General features: G+C 37.6%; 2 protein-coding genes across 4 annotated transcripts in view; one reads left to right on the top strand and one right to left on the bottom strand.

Moving 5' to 3' along the window:
* Positions 1 to 21,229, top strand: part of LOC149575753 (uncharacterized) — a 47,041-nt gene extending 25,812 nt beyond the window's left edge. Inside the window, exon 5 of one of the 3 annotated variants that reach the window (XR_016359711.1) lies at positions 20,801 to 21,132. Coding sequence is in view for 1 of the 3 variants with exons in the window: in XM_089812263.1 (XP_089668389.1) it covers positions 21,053 to 21,178 (126 nt within the window). In the remaining 2 variants the exon portion in view is untranslated. Of the gene's footprint in view, positions 1 to 20,795 lie in introns of all 3 variants that reach the window. The other 2 variants (XR_016359710.1, XM_089812263.1) reach the window with 2 other exon arrangements.
* Positions 10,141 to 12,154, bottom strand: LOC149575754 (uncharacterized). Its single transcript, XM_089812326.1, has 5 exons — positions 11,793 to 12,154; positions 11,329 to 11,627; positions 10,816 to 11,213; positions 10,558 to 10,697; positions 10,141 to 10,351 (listed from the first exon to the last, which is right to left on the bottom strand). The coding sequence occupies exons 1-5, from the start codon at positions 12,152 to 12,154 to the stop codon at positions 10,141 to 10,143; spliced, it is 1,410 nt and encodes a 469-aa protein (XP_089668452.1).
* Positions 21,230 to 27,091: the final 5,862 nt, after the last annotated feature.

Raw genomic sequence — 27,091 nt, 5'->3', positions numbered from 1 at the left:
AGCCGGGATACACGACTCTTACAGTGGACTAAGAAGCAAGAGTATATATCACCATCTGCCATAAATCAAGGTCGGAATACTTCCCAGTTGTGGTCGGAATTGAAGCATCACTACAGTCGGGCAAGAGTCAGCATATAATCCAAGTGGAGTTTGAATCCTTCCAGTATGGGTCATACTTCTTTGTGTTCAGGTCTATTATCTCTGAATCCCTGTGTTTCTTTATGCTATAATTGCTATTACCAGCACAGGTAGTAATAAATACAAATGCCAATATAAAATCAAATTTCTGTCTATCGGACATATTTTGTACTGAACGTTGTATGCTGAACAAATTTCCAATATGATTTTATGTTAGAAGCCATTGAATGGATTGAATAGTGTTAATGTTTTGATGTATGGTTAAAGGGGCAAATGTTTGACGAAATTCCTACAGCCAGAATCTTATTGTTGATCAGTATTAGCTGAAAACTTTACAGTTATTATTTGACCTGTATTAGCTGAGAATATTACAATGGTATTAGAGCCACAAGACCTGCCATCTTGTGGGAAAAAAGATTAAATTTTTGCAGAACTCTTTCATTCTGAAAATGAGCTAGGAATGAGTAGAAGGCCGCATAAATTCAGTCACCTACAGTCGGAACATGCAGATTCCTCAGTGCACGTTGACATTGAAGATAGTTTCTCGGTGGATTAGGAAATAATTTTGGAAACACGTGAACACGCTAATATAACTCAACAGGTTGAACCAGAAAACAATAATCAAATGGCACATAACAGTGATGAATAGGACAGGGAAGTACGGGAGACTTTACGAGCTATCAGAGATGGACAAAACAACATTGCCAATGCTATTCAGCAATTAGCAGGTACTATGCAACAGTTGCTTCCAGTCCAAAGAAGGGCTCCTAGTCATCATAGCAGTGGTGGAAGTATAGCTGGGTCTCCCCGGGCAGCTAGAGCTCACACACATAATACGGACAAACCTTTGATGCCAGTTTTTATTGTTGAAGAAGAGGAAGTTGTATCACCTGCAGCCCCGAATGTGTTACCAGATAATGTTATGGCAACTTTTGATGAGTGGGATTTGTTTCTGGATCAAGTTAAGCAAAATTTGACTTTTGTGCAGTATTTAAATCAGAAAAGGGAGGCTGATAGGCAGCAGCAAGACCGAAGACCGAGGGCACCTAACAGGGACTTAAAACATGTAATAAACAAGCTTACTCTTGCCACCTTTGATGGTAGTAGTCAGACTTCTGCTAGAGCTTGGATTCACAAGCTAAATACTTATCTGACACTTAAGCCAATGGCTGAAGTGGAAGCTATTAGATTTGCGACTATGCATCTAGAGGGAACCGCATACGATTGGTGGCATCATGGGTTAGTTACGCAGAATCATGGTCTCATAACTTTATACGAGATTTTAACCTCTAAGTTGATCACCCGCTTTGACAGGAAGGATATTGAGGTTTATTACAGGGACTTGGCTTAGTTACGTCAGAGTGGATCATTAGATAAGTACATAGTGCCAGACATGACAAAGTAGCGAAAGGTGATGCTATTCACAGAGGGTTTACAGGATAGATTTAGGAGTTTGGTTAAGGTTCTTAAACCAAACACTCTAGAGGATGCAATCAAGATAGCTCATGATTTGGATTCACCCTCATCTATATTACAGCCTCCGAAGAAACCATACAGGGGATCTACATCAAATCAAGGGAATAAAAACCAGCAAAAAATCACTCCTCCCAGGTTGGATTTTGAAACATGGAATGAGCTCAAAAGGAAGAAATTGTGCTTTACATGCAAGGAGTCGTGGACCCCAAATCATGAATGCCTTGGGAAAGGCAAGATACATTATGTAGAGGTTCTATCCAAGGATGAAGGGGAGCAGCAGGAAGGTGAAGGGGGTGAGGACAGCGAAGAGGAAGAAGTTGAAGAGCAGACCCTAGAAGATAAGAAGAAGAAGAACATTACGGAACAACCTCCAGTCATAGCCACTCTTTCCAGTGATCCGGCATGTCATCCTTTCAAAGTGCAAGGCGTGGTTAAGGAGCAACGAATAGTATGCCTTTTGGATATAGGGGCTTCACATAACTTCATCAACACACGGATGGTAGCTAGGAGGGGTTTACCGGTAGTCGACATTCCTGAGTTTGAGGTCAAGGTAGCAGGCGGTGAAGTTCTAGGGTGTATAGGGAAGGTAGCTGGTCTTCAGATACAGTTTGATGATTATCTTTTGGAGACTGACTTCTACGTTGTTGACTTGGATGGGTTGGATGCCATTTTGGGAAGACAGTGGTTAAGGACTCTCTGTAGGTACACCTTTGACCATGAGACTATGCAGTTGGAGTTCTTACAGGGTGATCGATTGGTAATCCTCATAGCCATACTAGATAGTGGACCCAGATTGATTTCAGCTCACAGGATGGAGGCCATATTGAGACGTGACGATATAGAGTGGGCAACACAGTGTTTCATCTCCTCCAAGGAGACACAGGATCTAGGGCAACGATATCATTGTGACATTCAAACAATTATAGATAAGCACAGGAAAGTGTTTGAGGATATACCTCCTGGGATTCCACCAGATAGAGGGTTTGAGCATATTATTGAGCTTGAGGAGGGAGCCAAACCCGTTATTACTACCCCTTATCGTCATCCTTGGCATTACAAGGAGGAAATAGAGAAGACGATAAAGGAGCTTTTGGATATGGGGCATATCAGACCCAGCTCTAGCCCCTTTACCTCTTCAATAGTGTTGGTCAAGAAAAAGGATGGCACCCTTCGAATGTGTATAGACTACCGCGCATTGAACAAGAGGACCATCAAGAACAGGTATCCCATTCCCCACATTGATGAGTTGTTGGATGAGCTTCACGGGGCAGTTTATTTCTCAAAGATAGATCTTCGATCTGGATACCACTAGATTCGAGTCCGTGAGGAGGACGTGCAAAAAAAAAGCTTTTAGATGCCATTACGGACACTATGAGTTCTTAGTGATGCCATTTGGGCTCACTAACGCTCCTGCCACTTTCTAGTCATGCATGAACCATATTTTCAAGAAATAGCTCAAGAAAAGTGTTCTAGTCTTTTTTGATGACATTTTAATTTTTAGCAGGACTTGGGAAGAGCATTAACAACATTTGGATGAGGTCCTTAATCTCATGGAGGAGTAGTCCTTATTTGCAAAAGAGTCCAAATGCGAGTTTGGGTTAACAGAGATTCTTTACTTGGGGCATGTGATTAGTGCTGAAGGTGTTAAGGTGCATCAAGAGAAGATATAGGCAATTCTAGATTGGCCACCACCTAGGGATGTATCGGAGTTACGAGGTTTCCTTGGTCTTTGTTCCTATTACCGGTGGTTTGCCAAGGGGTTCTCACAGGTAGCAGCCCCCCTTACAGATTTGACACAAAAAGGGGCATTTTCTTGGATAGAGGATGCTGAGGCAGCTTTTGATAGGCTGAAACAAGTGATGAGTTGGTGTCTAGTGCTAGCACTTCCTAGGCCTTTTGTGTTAGAGTGCGATGCTTTGGGTAGCGGGATAGGGGCAGTATTGATGCAGGAATGCCATCCCATTGCTTTCGAGAGCAAGAAACTTAAGGGCAGCGAGTTGTTATATTCCACCTATGATAAGGAGATGCTAGCTATCATGCATGCTTTAACCAAATTTAAGCAGTATTTGGTGGGAAGTAAATTTACAGTTAAGACGGATCATAACAATTTGTGTTACTTCCTAGAGCAGAAGGAGTTGAACGAGAGGTAGCAGAAATGGGTCAGTGAGATACAGGCTTACGATTTTGACATCGAATATGTCAAAGGGAGGAATAATATAGTTGTTGATGCTCTTTCCGGACGACCCCCAGTGCTTGCATGTTACTCTATTTCAAAGATTTCAGCAGATTGGAGACCCCAGTTAATAGTGGAGTCTTCCAAAAATACTCATGCTTGTCAGATTCTAGATGGTATACTTCAGGACGAGCGATACAAGGTAATGAATGATGTTATTTATTACAAAAACAAAATTTACCTAGTACCTGAATCTAAACTAAAGGACATTATGCGCACCATACATGATGCACCAGCAGCAAGGCACCCAGGGTTTTCCAAAACCTATAGGCAGATCAAAGAGAGATTCTTGTTGAAGGGGCTTAAGGATGATGTATTACAGCATATCAGAGAGTGCTAGACTTGTCAGTAGAACAAGTCAGGTAGGGTTTTCCTGCAGGAGTACTTCAGCCTCTCCCTATTCTAGCTTAGAGATGGGAGAGTATTTCCATGGATTTTATCACTGGGTTGCCAAGGGTCTAGGGTAGAGATTGCATCTTTGCAGTGGTGGACAGATTGACCAAGTACGCACATTTCTTCGCGATAGCTGCAGACTGGTTAGCTTCCCAGGTAGTTGAATTGTTTTTTCGAGAGGTTTTTCGGCTCCATGGATTACCCAAAACTATTGTGAGTGATAGAGACAGTAGGTTTCTCAATACTTTTTGGCAGGAGATTTTTAGATTGACTGGTACAAAATTGACTCCTAGCATGAGTTATCATCGACAGACTGATGGCTAGACCGAGATAGTGAATAAGTGGGTGGAAGGTTACTTGAGGAACTACATTGCAAGACAACAAAGGGCGTGGGTCAAGTGGATGTATTTGGGAGAGTATTGCTATAACACCACCTACCATATGTCCATTCGGATGGCACCCTTTCGTGCTCTATACGGTTATGAGGCCCTATCTTTTATTGATTTGGCATTACCGGATAGTCGAGCACCCTTGGCCAAAGATTGGATAATGAACCAACAAGATATCCTTAGAGCTCTCAAGGATAATATTCATCAGGCACAGAATCAGCAGAAGCTATACGCTGATTGACATCGCACCGAACAGAGTTTTGAGGTGGGCGATAGAGTTTTTCTTCGTCTCTAGCCCTATAGATAGAGTTTCTTGAAGAAAAGTGGGTCCGAGAAACTCAAGCCAAGATTTTATGGACCTTATTATATCACCAGGAGGGTAGAAGAAGTTGCTTATGACCTGGATTTGTCGGGTGATAGCTGAATTCACAATGTTTTTCATGTCTCGTGCCTCAAGAAGGCTGCGGGTCAGCAAGTTGTACCTTCTGTGAGTTTTCCCCCGCTTGATGAAGTGGGTAAGCTTATTTTGGTGCCAAAAGAAGTGATTGAAACCCGAGAGAGGAGGCTGCGCAACAAAACTGTCAGGGAATATTTGATCTGTTGGAAAGACTTACCTTATGAAGATGCCACTTGGGAAGGTGAGTCTATATTGCAACATCCATCATTGAGATTTCTTGAGGGCAAGCAATCCCGGGAAGGGAGGACTGTCGTGTCCCCTTCTCAGTTCTAGTCAGATGGGAGCCAATTTAATCTATCTTCACATCCTGATAGGTTAAAAATATTCTTTGGCAGGATGTCTACCAGTCACAACAGGAGTTTAAATTAATTTACTTCAGAACTTTATTAAAGTGAGAGAAGATTAAGTCATTTTAATATTATAAGTTACTTTATAAAATGACTTTAAGTGACTACAGGACGAAAATGGAGTTTTATCCCACATTCTTTACTCTTTGTGATTTCCCTCACTTTGAGGCTATAAAAAGGAGCTTACATTGGGATTATCAACACAGGAGAATTTATGAACTAAATGTTCTAAGTTCTGGTTGCTTTAATGTGACTGGTCTGAGACATTGAGGATGAAACCCCTCAAGTCTAGAAACACTAAGGGAGTTGGATGTAGCCCCAATCTTCCTCTATTTTTCAATTTGCATTGGCGTGGGTAAAAGTCGGCAATGGCATGAAAATGAGTAAGTACAGTTGCTTATTATTTTTGGAAGAAATCATTTACATAGGAGTTTACTTGCAGTATAGCTTGGTTGATTGAATTAGCACCCAGATTCCTTTAGACGGTTGAGACAGTACACAGCTGGAAGTGCATTATTTTTCTATTTGCTGGACTGAACTACGTCTTGGGTTGGGTTCACCATTACCCACTGGAAGGGGTATTTGCAAAGGTGAAGTTGGAGTGAAAAGATTGAAGTCACGGCTTAATACAGGGCAGACGTTATGCATAGAACCAACCAGTCATTATGTAAGGCAGGAGGTATGACATCCCGAGTTTGCTAAGAGACCTTCACGACATGTCACGTTCAGAATAGCTATAGCGTGTGACTGCTTTCTCAGTGTCGTGGTCCATAATACCAATCGGAGTGTGATTTTAAAGTGAGTTGGTATTTGAAAATAAGACTAGCCATCCGTCCTCCAACAACATTCAAAGGAAACCCTGCCATCAGCATAACACTAGACATCATCTACTACAGCAATCGGAGGGAGTGAGCTGGGATACACGACTCTTACAGTGGACTAAGGAGCAAGAGTATATATCACCATCCGCCATAAATCAAGGTCGGAATACTTCCCAGTCGTGGTCGGAATTGAAGCATCACTAGAGTTGGGCAAGAGTCAACATATAATCTGAGTGGAGTTTGAATCCTTCCAGTACGGGTCATACTTCTTTGTGTTCGGGTCTGTTATCTCTGAGTCCATGTGTTTCTCTATGCTATAATTGCTATTACCAGCACAGGTAGTATTAAAGACAAATGCCAATATAAAATCAAATTTTTGTCTATTAGACATATTCTATATTGAACGTTGTATGCTGAACAAATTTCCAATATGATTTTCTGTTAGAAGCCATTGTATGGTTAGAGTGGCAAATGTTTGACAAAATTCCTACAGCCAGAATCTTATTGTTGATCAATAGTAGCTGAAAACTTTATAGTTATTATTTGACCCTTATTAGCTGAGAATATTACAATGGAAAAACAAGATGTAATTGCATGTGATAGTGTTATGTGCAAAATTGTCATATGTAATCAAGTTGCAATCTCATTAGGCATGCAACTTTGAATAAGTCAAATTAGTTAGTTAGAAGTTTGTTAGAGAATAAGTCAAGATGGTTGAGGATTTCCCCTTTTTGCTTCACCTTTCTCTCTTCTATTTTCTTATATAAAGGAGGAAGTTCATTGTAAATAATCATCTTTGGCAAGTCAAGAAAATTCTACCAGTTTATATATGCACTCTAAGACTTTGTGCTTGGATGTAAATCTAAGTTGCTATCAATAAAAGAGGCAACTTGCTTTCAAACTTTGTGTTGATTGAAGGTGTCATGTGACGACATTTTGTGGATATTGATTGTGAGTTTTGATCAAGAGGGATTTGAATTTAATCGTGCAGACTTTGAGCTGCCTATTGCATTTAGAGCCAATTTGAACTTTTGAAGATTTTGTGCTGCAGGAGGACAAATTGTAAAAGATAGTTGTGGCTGCAATTACTTAGAGCTTAAGACTTTGGGCTTCAGTTGTAAGTGTTTTTATTAAATTTGAGAGTATCCAGTAAGGGTCTATTTGGTTGGTGGAAGATGACGAGAATTGGCTTTTTCATAATCCGGATTTGAAATTTTTTGCATTTGTTTCAAAAATGGCAAAATGGATTAGAATACCAGACATCTAATTTTATCTCAAAACCAGGTTACTAGACTTCCCACTAGCAACTAGGAAATGAAAATCAAAACCTGGTTATGCTTTTTGAGGAGTGTAAAAGAATTAGATTGGACTATTTTTTGGAGTCTACCTTCAACTCCAAGCTTACACATAAAAATGTTACTTCCCACTCATCTTCCAAGTGAAACAAACGGTGCAAGTAAAATCTCAAAAATAAGAATGAACATTTGTAAAATCTTGATTTTTCTAAATTGAGATTTGTAGAAAACTTGAATTCTACAATTCCACGAATCAAACGGACCCTAAGAGACTTTGTGCCTTACTGTTTATTCTGCTTGAATCTTCATTTGAGACAAGTGCAAGAGGCATTGGGTTCCTGTTTTTGTTTCACAAAATATAAAAAGTAAATTGCTGCCCCTGATGTTGTTCTTATGTCAATTCCAGGGTCATCGGTATTATCATAGCAATAAGGAACTTATTTGAAAGTTGGAAAGCTAGAGTTGTATGCAAATCATTCTTGAAAAAAGAGGAATTAATCAAAAGAATCATCCTTTTTGTAATTTCAATTAAGTTCCTGTTGCAGCCACCTACGGTAAGAAGGGAGCCTCCCCTATTGTTGAGAGGAGAGAAATCTCATGAAATGTTGGCTAAAGTCACAATTTTGTAAGCCGTAGTCAATTATGCACAAAAATTTTAGCCAACAATATGCAAATCTACAAGCCTAGTAACATTTATCATACAATTAAATGTTGCTATTTTATATGCCATTGTGTTTATGTGTACAAGGTCTTTCATTGTATGTCACCCACTGATGACTAGTCTCTTCTTGGCAATGACACTCTCAATGGAAGCGTTGATATTTGTCATGTCACAATCACGTAATAGCAGCAAATTGTAGTTAGTCCTTGTTTTCAAATTCTTATAATCAAACTATTCAGAATTATTACTAATGGCTATAAAATAATGTTCAACAATTTATATTTGGGTACAATAGTAGCTATACCTCATGACTATCATAACTAAGACCATATCATTCACAACTGAACATTTTAGTTAATGTATACTTAACAATATTAACTTGTATACAAGTAATAATGCATGGTGAAATTCAGGGCTATGATAAGTAGATTTCTTAAAATCCCCCTTGTTTTCTCAACAAGTGGAATTGATTCCTTTACTTACAGAGTAGAGTTAAATCATTTACTTAGAGCATTTGGAAACATATACAAATTTGAAGACACTTGTGGAATGCTACTCAATGCCCATACATGTGAATGCAAGTCAGCATGTTCTTTGCAAACTATACAAATGTTAAATTTTTTAATGCAATAATCAAATGAAATTTTCTCACCATTATTTGCTTGCAATTTTAATGAAGATATGTATGGATGGTTTTCTTCTTAACTATTGTGCTCTTCTAGGTGCTTCCTACCCATTTGATTGTGGTAACCTATTCTTGCTTTTGTCATTCTTTGTGTGAAGATGTGGATGGAGTTTCCAATACTTTCCACCCCAATGTCTTCCAGGTTTAATAGCTGGAATCATTGATGTAAAAATCGCCTGAGGAGATTAATCGCCTAGGCCTGAAAAAGTTTAATCGGGAAAAATCGGGAAAAAATCGAGAACTAAAAAACCAGTGAATTTTAATAAAAAAAAGGATCTTTTTACAGAATTCAATGGTTTTTTGCATCTAATGACTTAATTACTAACAATACATAAGAAACAATCATGTTTAGATATATATCAATGCAAAAAGAGTTATTAATCGGTAAATTACTAACAAGTAAGTAGTGACAAGTTGTAAATTACTAACAACTAACAAGTTCACAACACATGAGAAGTATTCTCATAAATAAAATGTCAAATGTAAAGAGTTCAAGTAAGCACATCAACATGACTACAAATAAGTACAAATGTCAAATACAGGACTACATCTTCCTCTTCCCAGTTGCTTTACTAGCGAGTGCGAGAGAGGGTAAAGCTCTAGAACTAGAACCCCGCAGGGTTTGTGCCCGTGTCTGTGTTTGTGCCAATGCAGGAGATGGTGTAGCTATAGAACTAGATGTCAGTAGCTCCACATTCGCTGCGCGCAAGATGTCAAGGTCCTCTGCAATAAGCTCAATGTCATCATCCTCATCATCGCCCTCCTCGATGTCATCCAAATCAATGTCATATCTAGTTCCACCCCCTTCCTCCTCCACAGCCTCCTCCGCGGCCTCCCTCTCCAAATTGGAGATGTCCTCCTGTGTAAATAAAGGAGCCTGCTCCTGTGCCGTCCAATCATAATAAGGATCTATCTCATCCAAATCGATTGGCCCAGGAGGATCTTGTTGTGCCTTTTTCATGCGCAATTTAAGATTATATTGCACATAGACCATGTCATTCATCCTCTTTTGGGACAATCTGTTTCTCTTTTTTGTGTGGATGGCCTCAAACGAACTCTAGTTGCGCTCACAAATCTGATGTGCTGCAAGGCTGTGATAGGATTCTGAGAGCAAATTTTGCAAGATTTGGAGTGCTTGCACCCCAAGTGGTCCACCAAGCCACTGCATCACAAAAATTGTACAAGTTAGAAAATACTAATAGACAACAAAAAGTGAAACATAAATGTTAATTTAGCATTTGAGATTCAGAAGTTTGCAAATGTATTACCCGGGGTTTGTGTAAGCCTTGCTCTCTTGCAGAGAGAAGTGGAGAACACCTTGCCCCCTGCTGAAGTGATGATCTCTTGCGCAACGATGATTTTATCTCTTGTTTCCTCGCTGGTTACCATCTTTTCAACGCACTCACTTAGGCCTCTGATGACCTCTCCATCAGGATCTGCATATGTATCATCAACCCTAAAACCAAAAACCAAAAACAAATAAGTCTTGCAATTTTAGTACACACCCAACACCCTACGAAAGCAAAATGAACTCAAGTCTTCGTTAACTTAAATTTGAGTAAGAATGAGCTTACGGTATACCTAAAACGTGGGTTGAGGAAATATCTTGTTGCATGAATGGGTTGGTGGAGCTGATTATTCCACCTTCTATCAATGATCTGCCAAATGGGTTCATATTTGATGCTTTCCCCCTTGTAATTTTTGACAGATTCTTTGGCCTTGTCCATGGCCTCATATAGTTCACCCATTGGCATTTGGTCTCCATCAACCAAATGGAGAACTCTGACTAAAGGCTCAGACACCTGCAATATAAATTTGAAATTAGTTGATAAGTTACAAAATTATTATTTACTTGAGTTACAAACTTAGTATGTTATAAAGTTTTAAAGTGTAAACTAAAACTTAAAGTTTTGTAGTTACCTTTACTATTTCATCAGCCTTATCTTCAAAATATTTATCAAACACAATCTGCACAACATTCTCTCCTTCACTCTTCTTTGAAAATGTGGAAGCAAGCCATTTTTTGGAAACAAACATTTGCTTCAAAGAAGCCAAATTATCGAGAATGCTTTGCAATGTCAAAAAAATCGTTGCAAACCTTGTGACGGCAGGCCTGACAATTTCTTTGCCATCAGTGTGCTCTATCATCAGGCTAAGGACCCATGGGTGATTGTATATGTATTTTGTCACCCGCCTTGCATCCTCCACAATTGGAGTGACCCACTCAAGTTTGCCCATGTCCTCCAAAAGAAGGTCAAGGACATGTGCTGCACACGGGGTCCAAGAGAGAGTGGGGTGCCTCTGCTGTAGGAGTTTTCCTGCCAATTGTAAAAGCAAATACTAATTAGTTTCCAACTTTTCAAAAATATCAAACTATTAAAAATTCTTGTTGTGAAATTCACAATGCACATGCAACATAAAATTACGGTTTACCTGCTGATACATATGCAGCAGCATTGTCTGTGATGATTTGCACCACATTTTCAATGTCAATCTCTAAGACCATGTTCTCCAACATCAATGCCAATGTCTGCGCATTTTTTACCTTGTTGGAGGCATCGATTGATTTCAGGAACACCACATTATCATTACAGCGGGCCAAAAAAAAAATGATGGTCCTGCTCTTCCCATCCGTCCACCCATCAGAAAGAATGGTGCAACCAAATTTTGTCCATTCTTGTTTCTGTTCGTCAACAAATGCTTTGGCCCTCTCAACAACATTTCCAATAAGCCTACAAAAACAAAATTTAGTTATGCCTTAGATTCTTAGTAATTTAAAATTGATTTAGACTTTAGTAATCAACATTCTAATTTCTAGATAAATTAATTAAAATTTAGAACTAAGTAAAAAGTTAAAAATTAAAAGGAAATTGATTGTAATAAAATTATTCGCTTACCTGCCACCCAACACAAAACGAGAAGGGGACTTGTACCCCTTTCCTGCAACTGTCAACCCTGTGGCCAAAGCCTCCCAATAGAGACTGTCAACAACACTAATAGGAAGGTTGTTGAAAACCCAGAAATCTGCTAGTGCATTGTCCAACTGGTCATGGACCTCCTTATTCCATCTAGTGGCCTCTAATGAAGGTTGTGCACCAGGTGTGTGCCTCGGCACAAAATAGCTCCCTATCCCAAAAGCACTTGCTGATCCTGATGGTGCGGAAGTGCTAGGAGGTGTAGGAATGGGAGTGGGAGCGGAACTCGTGAAAGAAAAACCACCCTGTTTGCGGACACACGGCCCACGATAAGAGCCAGCCATGCTCTCAATGGCTGCCTCCTCCTCCTAAACATCAATGAAACTGCCCTGGGTCTCTGCTATGGCTGCCCTGACATGCAATTTATTCCGCTCTCTTTGCAATTTTTTTTGCTCTCCAGCTGCAAGCAAGGCATTTGCAAACCTTTTTATTTCTTCTGTTGTACTCTCACAAGGATTCGTATCATGTTTTGAGATCCTTGCAATGTGATATTTGAACCGGTAAATGCCCCCGGATATTACTTTTTCACATCGAATGCAAATCACTTTGGTTGGTTCATCGAGTGCTTCATAGGCATATTTCCATGCCTGATCTCTCGCATTCTTTAGCTTGGTGCCAATGTAGCCTGAGGGGCATGGAGTCAATGGCCATTTGTCTACCATTTAAAACTGCTGCGGGCTGCCTACACATACAAATTTTTAAAAAAACTATAAATAAATTATAACAAGATCAAAGTTAACAGTTAAACAAAGAATTCAAGCAACATTCCAATAATAGCACCAATAAATTGAAATCCAAATAAGATTCAAACAAACTAGCTGCTAGGGTTTCAAATTTTTCAAAAAAGTGCAAATTTCTAGCATAAATTCGATCTAGAATGGAAAAAAATGCAAATGAATGCATTTAATCTTGCGTACATTCATCAAATGCATTCTTAACTAATTAGGAATGTATTTTTATCCATTTACATGCAAGGAAAAAAAATACAATCTCTTGCAAAAATAAAAAACAAAGATTCAAATCACTTACCTAGTAACGAAGAAATCGAATCAAAACGCCTCCAAATGCATTCGATTCTGCCTATTTCTTGCCAAGAACTCCTCCTCTATCCTCTCCTCTCCAAAACGCCCTAAGCAATGTAAAAACAGAATGAAAAAAATGTGTTTTTTCATCACCTTATGTGACTGCCGGGCGCGGGTGATTTTTTTGCAACAAATCGCGAATTTTAGGCGATTAATCTGCGATTTTTTGGAAAAAATCTGCAAAAAAAAATCACGATTTTTGGGGCGACTAAATCGCCGGCCCCAAAAAATCGCGATTTTATCTCGTATCGCCAATTAATCGGCGATATTCACATCTATGGCTGCAATAGTTGTTAGATTTACATTTGCTCAAGTCAAGTGATCACTCACATTTTTGTAGATAGTCTTGAACTCTTTTAATTCGCTTCTAAAGTGCATACCTCTTTGGATGTCATTTTATAAAAGCTTGGGACCTTTAGCAAGAGTTTGCTTCTTTTTGCACATGCTCACATTTTGGTAAGCTTTACCACAAAAAGTACATGAATTGAATGCCAACATTCATGTTTAGCATGATCTTTCTACGTTGTGAACAATGACAGAAGTTATGCTTTGTATTACAATAATAGATAAGTCGTCTATTATTAGTTAATGGTTATGTATTGTAAATATCTAGTTAGCTTTAGTTTGCTTTTGTTTTTTGCTTTCTCTAGAATAAAATGTTTCTATTTTTTACGATGATTTCCTAAGGAAACATCGTTTTATTGTTTTGTATAAATTGACCTTCTGGTCTCTATTAAAAATAAGCAAGTATTTACCAATTACTTCCGTAATATGGTATCAAAGCAAGGGTGAACCTTTTTTTTTAAATAATAATTTCTTATTGAAATTTTCAGATCTTTATTTTCAAAATTAATTCTACCTTAAATTACCTACTTCAAGCAACCAAAGTTCGGCGAGGGAATTTTTATCCTAGTATCTGTAAATCGCAACTGGATGTTTTGCAAAAAAAAAAAAAGAAGGGAAATCGCGACTTTTTCTTTGGTCAAACTCCTCTGGAAATCGCGTTTGGAATCTTAAAGGAGCTCGCAATATTTCTGCAATATTTTCTCTACCGAACGTGCGTCATTCTTTGGACCATTTTACAGGGTCAAGCGACGGGTTTTGTAGTCATTTCTTCCTCTTGGTCGCACGCTTGATAATTGCTATACAAATCGCAAAAACAAAGGTCGTTTTTCATGCCCATGACTAGAAAAATCAATGCCTCTTTTTCCTCTGTTCACGTGACCTCTAGGCATCGGTTTTCTGAGTTTATATGCGCTTTTCCTCCATGTTGCTGTGACCTCCTTCCAGCATTGATCGCCTGTTAAAACTGTCATTTTTTTACCCAGTTTCTGCAACTTTTTTGCCCAAACCGCCATTAGTTGGAACTTGTTTTGCTATCGGATAAGGTTTTGCCCAAAACCCTAATTTTTGGGCTTGGATTTTTATTTATTACAGATTCTTGGTGGGTTTTTCGAGAGCTCAATTGGGTTTTTTTTTTTTTTTTTTTTGGGTGTCTCGATTTTTGGACGAGCAGATCCAGAAACCGACAGCATATTCCTTTTGGGTTTTTCAAACTCTCTTCTAGGTCACTCCGATTTTTTTGGGTCTTTCGTATTTTTGCCTCGAAGAATGTGCCTTCACAAATTTTTACAGTTTTTAATTGAAAAACATGCCATGGCATCTCTGACAAACATTCTGCTCGAGCATAACTCCAAATTCAATGATCGAAATTATGGCACCTGGAAGCAGCGTATCATTGCAATTTTTGAGTATTGGAACATCGATCAACTTGTTCTGGGTGTTACTAAGCGTCCGACTTCTCTGGGTCCTGATCAAGATACATGGGATCTGAACAATTGAGAGGCAGTGATGCTTCTCAAATTATCTGTGGCTAATGATCAGCTTCCTTAGATTCCATCCGGCGAGACAGCTACCGAAATCTGGACACATCTCAAAGGTTGTCATGAGACTGCTAACAAAAGCAAAGCCTTCTTTTTGGAAAACTTTGTTTTCTATTGTCATGGATGAGCGCACCTCGCTCCAGGCACACCTGAATCGGATTCAGGAAATTTGTGATCAGTTACTTGCCATCGGTCGCAAGATGGAGGAAGATGATATTGTGGTTATCACTCTTCGGAGTTTACCAAAATTCTATGAGCATTTCACAAGACTCAACATCACATCTTCTGGTGTTGATTTGAAGTTCACTAATCTCTGCATATTGTTGCTTTAGCAAGATCGGTGGAAACAATAGTTTGGTAGCAGCTCTAGTTCCACCTCCACAGAGCAAGCCTTTGCTGCGAAATCCTTTCAGAAGGATAAAAGCAAGTTTCAGTAGCCATCTTAGCAAAAGTCTTCTACTCCAGCATTAGATGGTTCTCGAAAAAACATTCAATGCAACTACTGCCACAAGTTTGGACACATGAAGGTTGAATGTCGAAAATGCTTCGCTACACAGTCTAAGCAATTAGGTTCGCAGCCCAAAACACACTGAGCAAGCGGAATATGTCTTTTACGCTTTCATGGCTAAAAGACTTGCAGATCATGTGAAGTCGTCTACTTGGTACATTGATTCAGAGGCCTCGTCATTTCACTCACTGCAGAGACTGGTTTACTGACTACCAGCCTTATTCAGATTCTGTTATTTTTGGTGGCGGAGAAGAGTACACGGTTGTCGATAAAGACAACATTCAGATTCACTCTATTGGGAGGAATCTCATATTCCTTGATGTGTACTACGTTCCAGGGATGGAACTAAATCTACTCTCAGTCAGTCAGTTGCTGCGATATTCTCCACACTTGGCAATCACCTCCAGTTCACATTAGTGTACAATCACTTATCGGGCGACTAAGTCTACTGTTGCAGTAGGTTTTGAGGATCATTGTCTTTTCAGACTTACTGATTCTGGTGATTCTCAGGACTAAGCTATGGTTGCTCGACGGTTTTTTGTAAGCACACTTTGGCATCAGCGATATGGGCACTTAAATGTGCATTATCTCTCACAGTTTGCTTGGGATGAGCTTGTTCTTGGATTGCCAAAGATTTAGACTCAACAGCTTGGAGTTTGTGACGCATGTTAGGCTGGAAAGCAACAATGCACACCTTTCACCTGGTGATACTTGGTGAGCTTCTCAAGTACTTCAACTTGTTCATGCCGATATCTACAGCCCTATGGCCACTCCTTCTGTTCTTGCGTCCAGGTATTTTCCATTGTTTGTTGATGATTTCAGTAGAAAAATGTGGGTGTATTTCCTTAAAAAGAAATCAAATGCACTTCCTGTATTTCAGAAGTTTAAACCTTTAGTTGAAAAAGAGTTTGGAAAATCTATTATGACTCTTGGATCAGACAATGGGGTTTTGTTCTAATGTTTTCTCTAGCTTCTTGGATACACATGGCATCAAACGCAAGTTAACCACACCCCACATGCCACAACAGAACAATGTAGTTAAACATCGGAATAGGACGATCACCAAGATGGCTCGATCTATGCTCAAACACAGACATGTTCCGAAGCAATTTCGGGTAGAAGCAATTAACACGATAGTTTATCTATTGAACCGGTCACCCACAATGGCGGTCAAAGGTAAAACACCGGAAGAGGCTTGGTCAAGTTGCAAGCCCAGAATAAGTCACCTGAAGGTTTTTGGCTCCCTTGCTTTTGTTTGGATCCCTAATGCGTCACGCACCAAGTTGGATGCCAAGAGTCAAAAATTGATGCTTGCTAGATATAGCAGTCTTCACAAAGCCTACTGCCTAATCGATGTCGAGACATCTCGTCTCATCTACAGTCGAGATGTAGTCTTTGATGAGCAGTGAGGACCATTCATGCCTGTTTCTTCTGTTCTTGATCCAGTAGACCAGCCTATGATGGCTCATGATTTGGGAGTTCAGCTTCCATTAGGTCCACCTGATGGGAGGGCTTCAGTAGCTCCTGCAACTCCAGTTATACCAGTGATGCATGTGCAGACACCTCCGGCTTCTCCTGCAGGATCACCTCGCTTTGTAGATGCTTCACCTGAGTTTGATCCAGATTCTTTTGATGAGGATCCTGCTGATCAAGCATCTCCTAGTACTAATGTTGGTCATTCTCCTATCCGGCCTAAGTGGTGGGCTAAGGCACTTGCTGTTCTTTGTGATGATGAGCTCATTGATGGGAGAACTACTCGGAAAAAGAGAAAAACTACAAATTCTATTAACTTTGCTCTCATGGCCAATATTCATAGTGTGTTTGAACCTCAAACATATTCTGAGGCTAAAGGAATTTTACAGTGGGAATAGGCCATGACATCTGAACACCAGAGCCTGCTGAAGAACAACACCCGGGTCCTTTCTGATCTTCCACCAAGGACGAAACCCATTGGCTGCAAATGGGTCTAGAAAATCAAAGACAAATTGGATGGTACTTTGGATAAGTACAAAGCTCGTTTAATGGCGAAGGGCTTTTTTCAACGTCAAGTCATTGATTATGAGACCTTTGCTCCTACTGCAAAGATGAGCACCATCAGATTAGTCCTAGCCATGGTAGCACAGTTTGACTGGAAGGTCCATCAAATGGACGTCAAGAGTGCTTTCCTGAATGGTGATCTCCATGAAGAGGTCTACATGACGCAACCTCCTGGTTTGAAGGTTGTTGATAAAGACCATCAGGTTCTCAGATTGGTAAAAGCTCTCTATGGCTTGAAGCAGGCCCCTCGGGCATGGTACATAAAAATTGATAAGTACCTCAATGATCAAGGCTTCAAGAGGAGTTCTTCAGACTCAAATCTATACATCAAGACTACTGACAGCGACATCATCCTTTTGGTTATTTATGTGGATGATATGATCATCAGTGGCAGTTCGACATTTTTGATTGAGGGAATCAAACAAAATTAATGCCAGTCTTTTGATATGACTAACCTTGGGCTCATGCATTATTACCTAGGTGTTGAAGTTTGGCAACAGTCTTCTGGTATATTCATCTCTCAGTCCAAATATGTCAGGGCCCTATTAGACAAATTCCGTATGTAGGATTGCAAGCCTACATCTACACCTATGGAGAAAGGTCTCAAGTTATCAGCAAAGTCTGATTCTCCTTTTGTTGATGATACTACATACAGGCAACTAGTAGGCAGCCTCATCTACCTCTTTGCTACCAACCCTGATATCAGCTTCGCATTCAGCTAAATTTCACACTTTATTACAGCTCCTAAGGCTGATCATTGGATGACAACAAAGCGTATGCTTCGTTATGTGAAGGGCATTTCAAATTATGGACTTTTGTACTCTCGAAGTTCTAATCCTAAGCTCAGTGGGTTCACAGATTCAGATTGGGCAGGCGTTGTTGATGATAAAAAGTTAACCTCTGGATATGTGTTTAGTTTGGGATCCGGTGCAGTCACATGGACTAGTAAGAAGCAACAGACAGTTTCTTTCTCCTCTACAGAGGCCGAATACAGAAGGACTGTTAAGGCAGGATGTGAAGCTGTTTGGCTTCGTTGGATGCTTGGGGATAATGCAGATGTCACCAGCAGGATCGACTACTCTGTTGATAACAAAGGCATTATCAAGTTAGCACGAAATCTAGTCTTCCATGAACGAACCAAGCATGTGGATGTTCACTGTCATTACATACGATAGTTGGTTGAAGACAGGACTACAGATTTGCAATATGTTCCTACCACAAGTCAGACTGCATACATTCTCACCAAGCCTCTTGGTCTTGATAAGTTTGTCAAATTCAAAGGACAGCTTGGTATTCTAGATAGATTAACCATTAAGGGAGGTTATTACAATAATAGATAAGTCGTCTATTATTAGTTAATGGTTATCTATTGTAAATATCTAGTTAGCTTTAGTTTGCTTTCGTTTTTTGCTTTCTCTAGATAGAATGTTTCTATTCTTTATGATCGTTTCCTAAGGAAACATCATTTTATTCTTTTGTATAAATTGACCCTCCGATCTCTATTAATAACAAGCAAGTATTTACCAATTACTTCCATAAATACTTTGTACATGCCTCTTCTTAATACCTTAATGCTTGCTTGTTGCCTGGTTTGGTCTACCAAATGTTGAGGTTGGTAAGAGTTTAAGTTCCTCTTTCCTCTTTGCTTTTGCTAGACATGGATTTAGTAATATCCCTTTTGTTTTGAAGTGCTTCCTTTTCTTTGTGAGGTAGATCCATTCTTCCTCTTTTGTTGTTAGTTTTTGTTCAGCCTTTGGAGTCTCTCTGCGTTTCTTCTCAAGACTTTACAAAAATGTTGTAAACTATATATTTACATTCTTTGGGTGGCACTTTAGATTTGTTTGAAATCTTCCTACATGGAACCTTCTCTTCCTTGAGTTGTGCTAGAGCATTTTCCAATCTTCATTTATCATATCCATGGCCTGGATATTGAGGACTTTACTTAATCGAAAGGGAATTAAAAACTTTGCGACCATTATTACCAGGGTTTCCTTCCATCATAACCCATCCTCATTACTAACTTAAAATCATAGAATTGATTAAGCATCTCAAAACTTTTCATGGGTTCATTTAATGTATAATTGGAGGAATTAAGAAATCATGAAGTATTTTCCATGCATACCTCCTATATATTCTTTGAACTTATTTTTTGTTAGACACTGCTCCTCATTTTGTGTCAAACTCTTCTCCTTTCCACTCCAACATAATGTATTGTTTTGCCAATATCCCTTAAACAACAAATCTTGTTGCGGATCCTCTAAGATAGGAATGAAGAATTCTTCTTAGTTAGTCCATTTAACATGCAACTCTTATCTCTTCTTTTAAGTGTTGTGCCACCATTATTAATGCTCTACTCTCCTCTTGTCCTTGAATATGACAAGCTTTGAGCTCCTCAAGCTTTCTATTTAATGTTTTTGTCAAGATTGTTCTATGCATCCACCAATTCATACAATACTTTGTCAAAGAACTTTGTAAATATTCTTGCTATGCACATAAACTCATGTTTTAATTTCAATTAAAAACATGTTTGTGGACAAACATTTTGATTTTCCACCCCTGCTTCAATTACTTGAATATATCGATGTAGTGGTTTAAAAAAAATTAATGTATTCAAAGTAGTCAAAATGTCCTCAAATGTGTAGGTTACTTCCATAACCATGGACAATGTGAACAAAGGAAACAAACAACATAGCAATATGATTTTATTCCCAAAAACCCAAGACAAGGAAGACCAGCTGGACATGGCAGTTGGTTTCTAATGCTGCTATAAAAAGATTTACAAGGGGTAAAGAGTACCAGTTTAGAACAACTAGTTACTCTAGAAACATCACCAATCAGATCTGTCAGTCATGCATATTCTATCTCATGCATTACATCAAATGAGTGTTGCATCATATAAATAAATGCTAAAACATCTTTTCAGTTATCATTGATCAAAGGATGCTCAGGTGTCTCAAAAATGAAGAGATATATTTTGTTTGTTACTTTTCCCATATGATTTCTCATGACAAAATTGCCACATTATGTAGTTGGCATTAACAAAACCAGTACATTCTGTAGGTGGCTGAAATGAAACCTACCCTCGACAAAATAAATCCTCTGTTTTTACAAAACTGCCCTTTAAGACAAGTTGTTTTGATAACGTAATGAAATTTCCCCTTTACCGTTAACAAAATCATTGTAGGCCATAACTTCTGCATACGACTTGAAATAGGGTTCTGTCTTTTTGAAGTCCATACATTTTTTAGAGAACCACATATGTTATAAAAAATGGATGATTGATTAGTTTAGCCCTTTTGAGGTTGATACTTCTTTTTTCAACTTGTCTTTCTTTTATTGTTCTAGACATGTCTCGAGTATATGATCATTTTGATGAATTTCTTGGTTTCTTGCTGATTAACTTGACTTTTTTCAGGATAGTGAAGCAATTCAGAGCAGTGTCCTACATAGACATTATTGGAGTAAGTTTGAGCATTTCGTTTAATGATAATTTCTTTGTTGTTTGTAAATGATAACTCTAGCATTGTGTATAATGTATTTAAGTCCCATTCTGAGAACCTATAAACTACTTATTCTTCATATGATTAGCAATGTCAATATTTCAATCCTTTCCCATGATTATATCATGGGATGTACAGAATTTGAAATAACTATTGTGGTATTCCACTTCAGAATCCATTTGTTGCCATAATGGCGGTTGAAAACTACAAGCTTTTATATGAAACCCACAAGCTGGGAATAGTTGAATCAAATGATGAATTGTGCAAGTCCCTACTACATTTACAGGTCTGCAAATAATTCTGTCTGAACCCAAATATAAATATTAGTTGCCTTCAATTGCATAAAGAACATTGCCCACATTGTGTATTGCATTTACTCTATTTTTTTTGGTGTCGCGCATTCACTGCTTATTCATATCTTTAATGGGTGTATGTAATTTACTTTTGCATTGAAAGGTAAATGAAATATTTGGGTATTAAATATTATTTCTATTAATATTGCATTTTTTTTTTAATATTCAACTAACATAGAGTAGGTTCGTATCTTCCAAACTTTGAAGGTGTTCATGCCTTCATCTAACATTCCATCTATAGAATTTTGCTGTAACTCATTCATATGAGATTGTTATAAATTATAAAGGTTAAAACTGTTTTATTTAGAAATTTCATCCAATTTTTTTTGAAATGATTTAAACTAACAAAATGTATTTTTTGAAAGTATATTTAAGTTTGTAATTTTAAAAATAAAATAACATTTTATTTGAATTTACTTTAATTAAAAAGACACTATAATTTATTTGATAAAATTTTGAAAAATGAAATTACAGGGGACATCAAATTTTACATAGTTAATGTATCTTACTTCCTTGAATATTTTTATATATTCATAACTTAACTTTAGTTCATGGATTTAATTTTTTTAATATGTATTTTCAAAATAAAGCTTAAATTTTATTTAATTAAAATATACATTGGTCTTAATCATTTATCTAAACTAGAAAAAGAATATATTGATAGATTTTTTTGGTCTGAAAAAATAGATGAGTCGATTAAGTATTTTTTCTTGACAAGATAATCAAGCTTATATTTTGTATTAATAGTCCACTTTTAATAAAAATATATGGATAAGAACTGATTAAAATATTTAAAAAATTATATTTTCGAAAATTTAAGTTACAAATTCATTTAAAGAATATTTTTAGTTTTAAGATGTGTTATTCATAAGACTAAATAGTTTTCTTAATTCGATATTAATAGTTTATTAATATTTGAAGCAAAAGATACATATAAGCCACTTGAATTGGCTCATTTGATCGTGATCCTAATCTTGATCCAAACAAAGTTAACCATGTTCTCTTTACATAAAAACATATTAGATCCATTTGATTACAACATTAAACTTAACCAAACAAAACCTTCTACATACCATTAACACTATTAATTACTATACTCGCTTAGATTATCTTAACAAAACATATTACATCACATATTTTCAAGCCCAACATGCCAAAATTGTTGTCCAACCAGAAAACTAAAACATCTTGATAAAGTGAACAAAGACCAGGTGAAAATAAAGGTGTTCATCATACCCTTGAGTTTAACATTTCTTCTTTGGACTCCCTCAATATGAAAATTTCACTCTACATCTTGACTTTCCCCTTCTTCCTCTCCCAAATTCGCTTGACTAACTCCTCAATGCCATTTGGCCTAAGCTTAGCAATGGATTTACTTCGAGAGAACTTCATCTTCCTTCATCGTTCACTCTCAAATCATTCCATTTCATCCTCTGCTTCCACCAAGTACAACAAAAGATCCTCCCAACTACCCCTAGCCTTCTCAATTTGTTTTTATTTCAGTTTGGAAGAATTTCAAATGATAAATGGTTGAAATTCCCTGCTTTTGCCCAAACTTAAACACGTCACGAGAAATTACTAGTTGTCATCCTAACCCTTGGTTTGACTAAACCTAGCCTTGAATCATCTCACCCACCCACTGTGACTTCATGCACGAGTGCACTGCTTTCAATGTCGCCTTCTTGGTACCTAATTGAAGAGCCCATACAAATAACAACAATAATGTGTCCAAATGTTTCCTCTGTTTTAAGTATGTCTTCAAATACTCACAGTAACTCTGCTAATATAACCCAAGAATAGGGGAAAGGACTCAGTAATTTGAGTGCATTCCAATGGTTTAGATAGGAGTTGTTCAGTTGATACACACACTTACTAATTCAATATCCATACTTAGTATCTTAATGCCCAACTTTTTTGGCAATATTGTGCTAATAATTGTGAGTTTAAAGTTGAATGAAATGTACCCTTAGTTTTAGAAAGCAACCAATGATGTGATTCCACATCACCTATGCAAACATGGGTACCCTTTTTGTGTCGATCTTCTGAGGATCGCTGCAAATTTACTAAGCACTGCCATATATGTGGTATGTGTTTTCGATTTGCAACCCCCCCTTATATTTATAAGAGAGTGAGAGAATATATATATATATATATATATATATATATATACACACTCCCTCTTAGGTAGGGAGGATAAACACATGACCATATATTACCTCTATGTAATATAATCTGAATATCTTTGAGTATTGGCCTTCAGAATATCAACATTTGATATTCACCATGTACTCAATAAGGCAACGGTCTCTAGAATATCAACATGTGATATTCACCATTTTGATATCACATATAAGTATTGGTTTGTAGAATAACAATATATGATATTCACCAAATACTCTTTGACTAATGGCCTTCAGAATGTTGAGATGCAAGATATTCACCAAGTATTGTGAGTAATGGTCTCCTGAACATCAGGTTGCATGATACTCACCAAGTACTAAGTGTAATGGCCTCTAGAACATCAATTTGCATTACATTCACTATGTACTAAAAAATGTTTATAAGGTATGTGCACACGCATTCTCATAATGTGTACCCTATAAACATCCGCCATGCAAAGTATAATCTATCATGATCTACATAAACATTGTAAGATATCCATCATAATAGAAAATTAAATTATTGTAAAATTGTCACCTTTCAAAAACTTCTGCAAATACAAGTGACATCAATTGGAAGTCGTCACTTCCTCATGATGTGCACAGGGGGTAGGCCCATTAAAATTACATAGTCCTGAGGTATATATTCATGAATCATAGTCCTCTTGACTGCTACAATTTATTGATCACTTGAGAATCTAGTTTAACATGGTTTACTCACTCTGAATCAATATGATCGAGATCACCGAAGGTTGACTGAATCATTTCTTCTATCTGCTCCCTCAAAGTTGACTCTAGTGAAATGTAAGGCTCCCCCTGAATCTCAATCTCCCTATTTTCCTTTCAAGAACATTCTCTTATATCCTTCCATCTTTACCTCTCTTCCTTCCAAAATGTAAATTGCATATATTTTCTTCTTTTAATGTAAAGGGTCTTCTAATAATTGTTTTAACCCTTTCACCTTTATACTTAATATATTATATTGATCTAAAAATATATCAATTATTTCTTAAATAAACATTACTTGTCTATTTAGAAAAATTCACAATATTCTATGCAACATATTTACATTTTACGGAACATATATATTTTCAACTATAATATCCCACATATTGATATGGCAACTAAACAAATGTCAAAAACAAATATTTATACTTGCCCCACTAGTCCTCGTGGTGGTCAATGGCAGGAATGACCTCTTGAATGTTGTGTTGATCATTTTCATATATTCGATCGAGGGCTCCAATGTTACCTTAAAACTAAATTTATCGCAAATATCACGTCTCTTACATCTTCCATATTGTCGATTTCATTCTATCTTTGTCTTACGTGACAGTGTGGGTAAAGTAATTTCTATTCTCTGTTTTCAGACAACTTAAACATCACACACTAAGCTTTATTCCAACACTAGAAGTGTTAAATAGTCAAAGTTGACTTATTTTTTCTAAGCTCAATTTTCTCCTTAATGTGTGATGTTTAAAGGTGGCCCTCTGTTTTAACCCGTAATTCTCCTACCATTGGCAACATTTATAACTTCCTCTTATTTTTATTTTTATTTTTCAATTCCAAGTCACGATGACATTGTTTTCCTATTATGCATGTCGCATGGAGGATGACACTTCTTGTCTGACTACTTGGGGTCTTGGCTAAACCTTGATTCCCTTAGTTGGAAGATTTGTACAAACACACCTCTGGTTGTATCTTTTGTTAGTCAATTTGATATAGACCAATGTCTGAGTCCGGACCCTTGAATTATATCTTCATTTCTTAGTTTTACCCTCTCATGTGTCATCCTCTCTAATCGATGTTGTCAGTCCTTTTAAATGGTGATTGGACTTACTCTCTAGCGGGGTATGTCAATTTGTTGTTCAGGCATATAGAACTCTTTTTTTGCTTATTCACCAATGTTCCAAGGTCTTCATTCTAAAGTTGTTGCTCTTATATTTCTCTTTGGTTTGAATTGGGTAACTGTGGGATTATTCATCAAAGAAGATGGAGTGGACATCAATACCCACATGATATGATCCACTGTCAACATTTGGATTTGTACATAACCAATCGACGATCTGATTGTGCTCCCTTGGAATGCCAGTCAGATCCTATTGTGCCACTTCTCGCTCAAATAGCTCCATTGTCGGCCTCTCTGTAGCAACATGGATCATGATCACACACTGGCAATCGATCACCAAGCATCCATCAAGCATTGTAGGGAGTTATCCCAACAAATCATGATCCCCTCTAATCTGCACACACCCTCCGAGAAACCCACACACATTTGGAAGAATCAACCACTTCACAATGATCTATTAGAGACATGGGTTATACAAAGTCAGATGGCTTAAACATCACACACTAAGCTTCATTCCAAGAGTAAAAGTGTTAAATAGTCAAAGTTGACTTATTTTTTCCAAGTTTAATTTTCTTCTTGGTGTGTGATGTTTAAGGGTGGCCCAAAAAGTCATTGGCGATATGCGAAGGTCATTGATATCCTAGCATGTGATCCTTGAGCCACGATATCCATAGTGGAAGTCACAAGATATCATCAACAGAGATCACCAACGATTTGCAAACACACTATTCATGTATATATGTTCAATGATGTTGGTCAACTTTGATCAATCTTCCTGTGGGCAAGTGTGTTCGGTATGCACTTTGCAGTATGTATAATAACCTCTATAATTTGTATCATCCTATTCCATTTATACTCTTTAGACTTTGCAAGTGCAAATGTATTTTTGTGATATGTGCCACGATAACTATGTTATCTTCTACATTTGCAATTGGCTTTGATATCATCTTGATCTTCTGCGGATCGTTGCAAATGTACTAAGCAATGCCATGTTTTTTCCAACTGCATCCTCCTCATTATATTAATAAGAGAGTGAGACAATAGACATGTCCCTTCACGGAACATGTATGTTATTATCATAATTAAACTTTTGTGTGTGTGTGTGTGTGTGTGTATCTTGATGTACTTTATTTGAGTAAAGCTACATAACATCAACATTTTGCACGACCAGTGGTCTCACTTTTTATTTGGCCTATTTTGGACAACTTGGCAAAAAACATGTTGATGTGACATCATAATTGATGATGTGGATTTGAAACCTTAGTTATAAGCAGACAACTTACCAAGTAAGTTGCTATAAAAAAATTGGTCATTTTTTGAAGTTTGCACATAGGATTTTGATAAGCATGAAGTCAAGTATCGGGTCCTCTCTCTTATGTCATCGTCAAATTTGAAAACACTTTGCCACCTCCACACAATGATTTCCTCTTTAATCGTTGGTAGTTGGTTTGGTGAGTTGAGAGAAAAATTGTCTTGCATCCTTACCCCTTTGTCATTTTCTCTCCTCAACAAGTCGTCCTCATGAACAGTGCCACAGGGTTTAACACAAATTAAGTTGATAAGTAGGAGATAATTTCTCCAATTAAGTTTCTTTCTAAATTAAGTATGGTTTAGCACAAATTAAGCTTCTTTCCAATGTGTTTCAATCTCTAGTAGTGATGTCATCACACACTACGTCTAAACCTACACCATGTTGCACCATCATTAATTTATTGTAGGCAAAGAGACACCTTTGATAATGATTTTAATGTATCTGTGACATATCTTAGACCAAAGGGCATGTGCACCATAGTTAAAAATAAATATACTAATAACCAATGTCCTTGAAAGGCTATAAAAAAATTCAATCC

Source organism: Cupressus sempervirens, chromosome 2, assembly GCF_028749045.1.
Source record: "Cupressus sempervirens isolate cs-2001-9-10 chromosome 2, ASM2874904v1, whole genome shotgun sequence".
Classification (NCBI taxonomy): Eukaryota; Viridiplantae; Streptophyta; class Pinopsida; order Cupressales; family Cupressaceae; genus Cupressus; species Cupressus sempervirens.
Note: the sequence above shows the minus strand (reverse complement) of the source record. Positions and strands in the feature narration are given on the sequence as shown.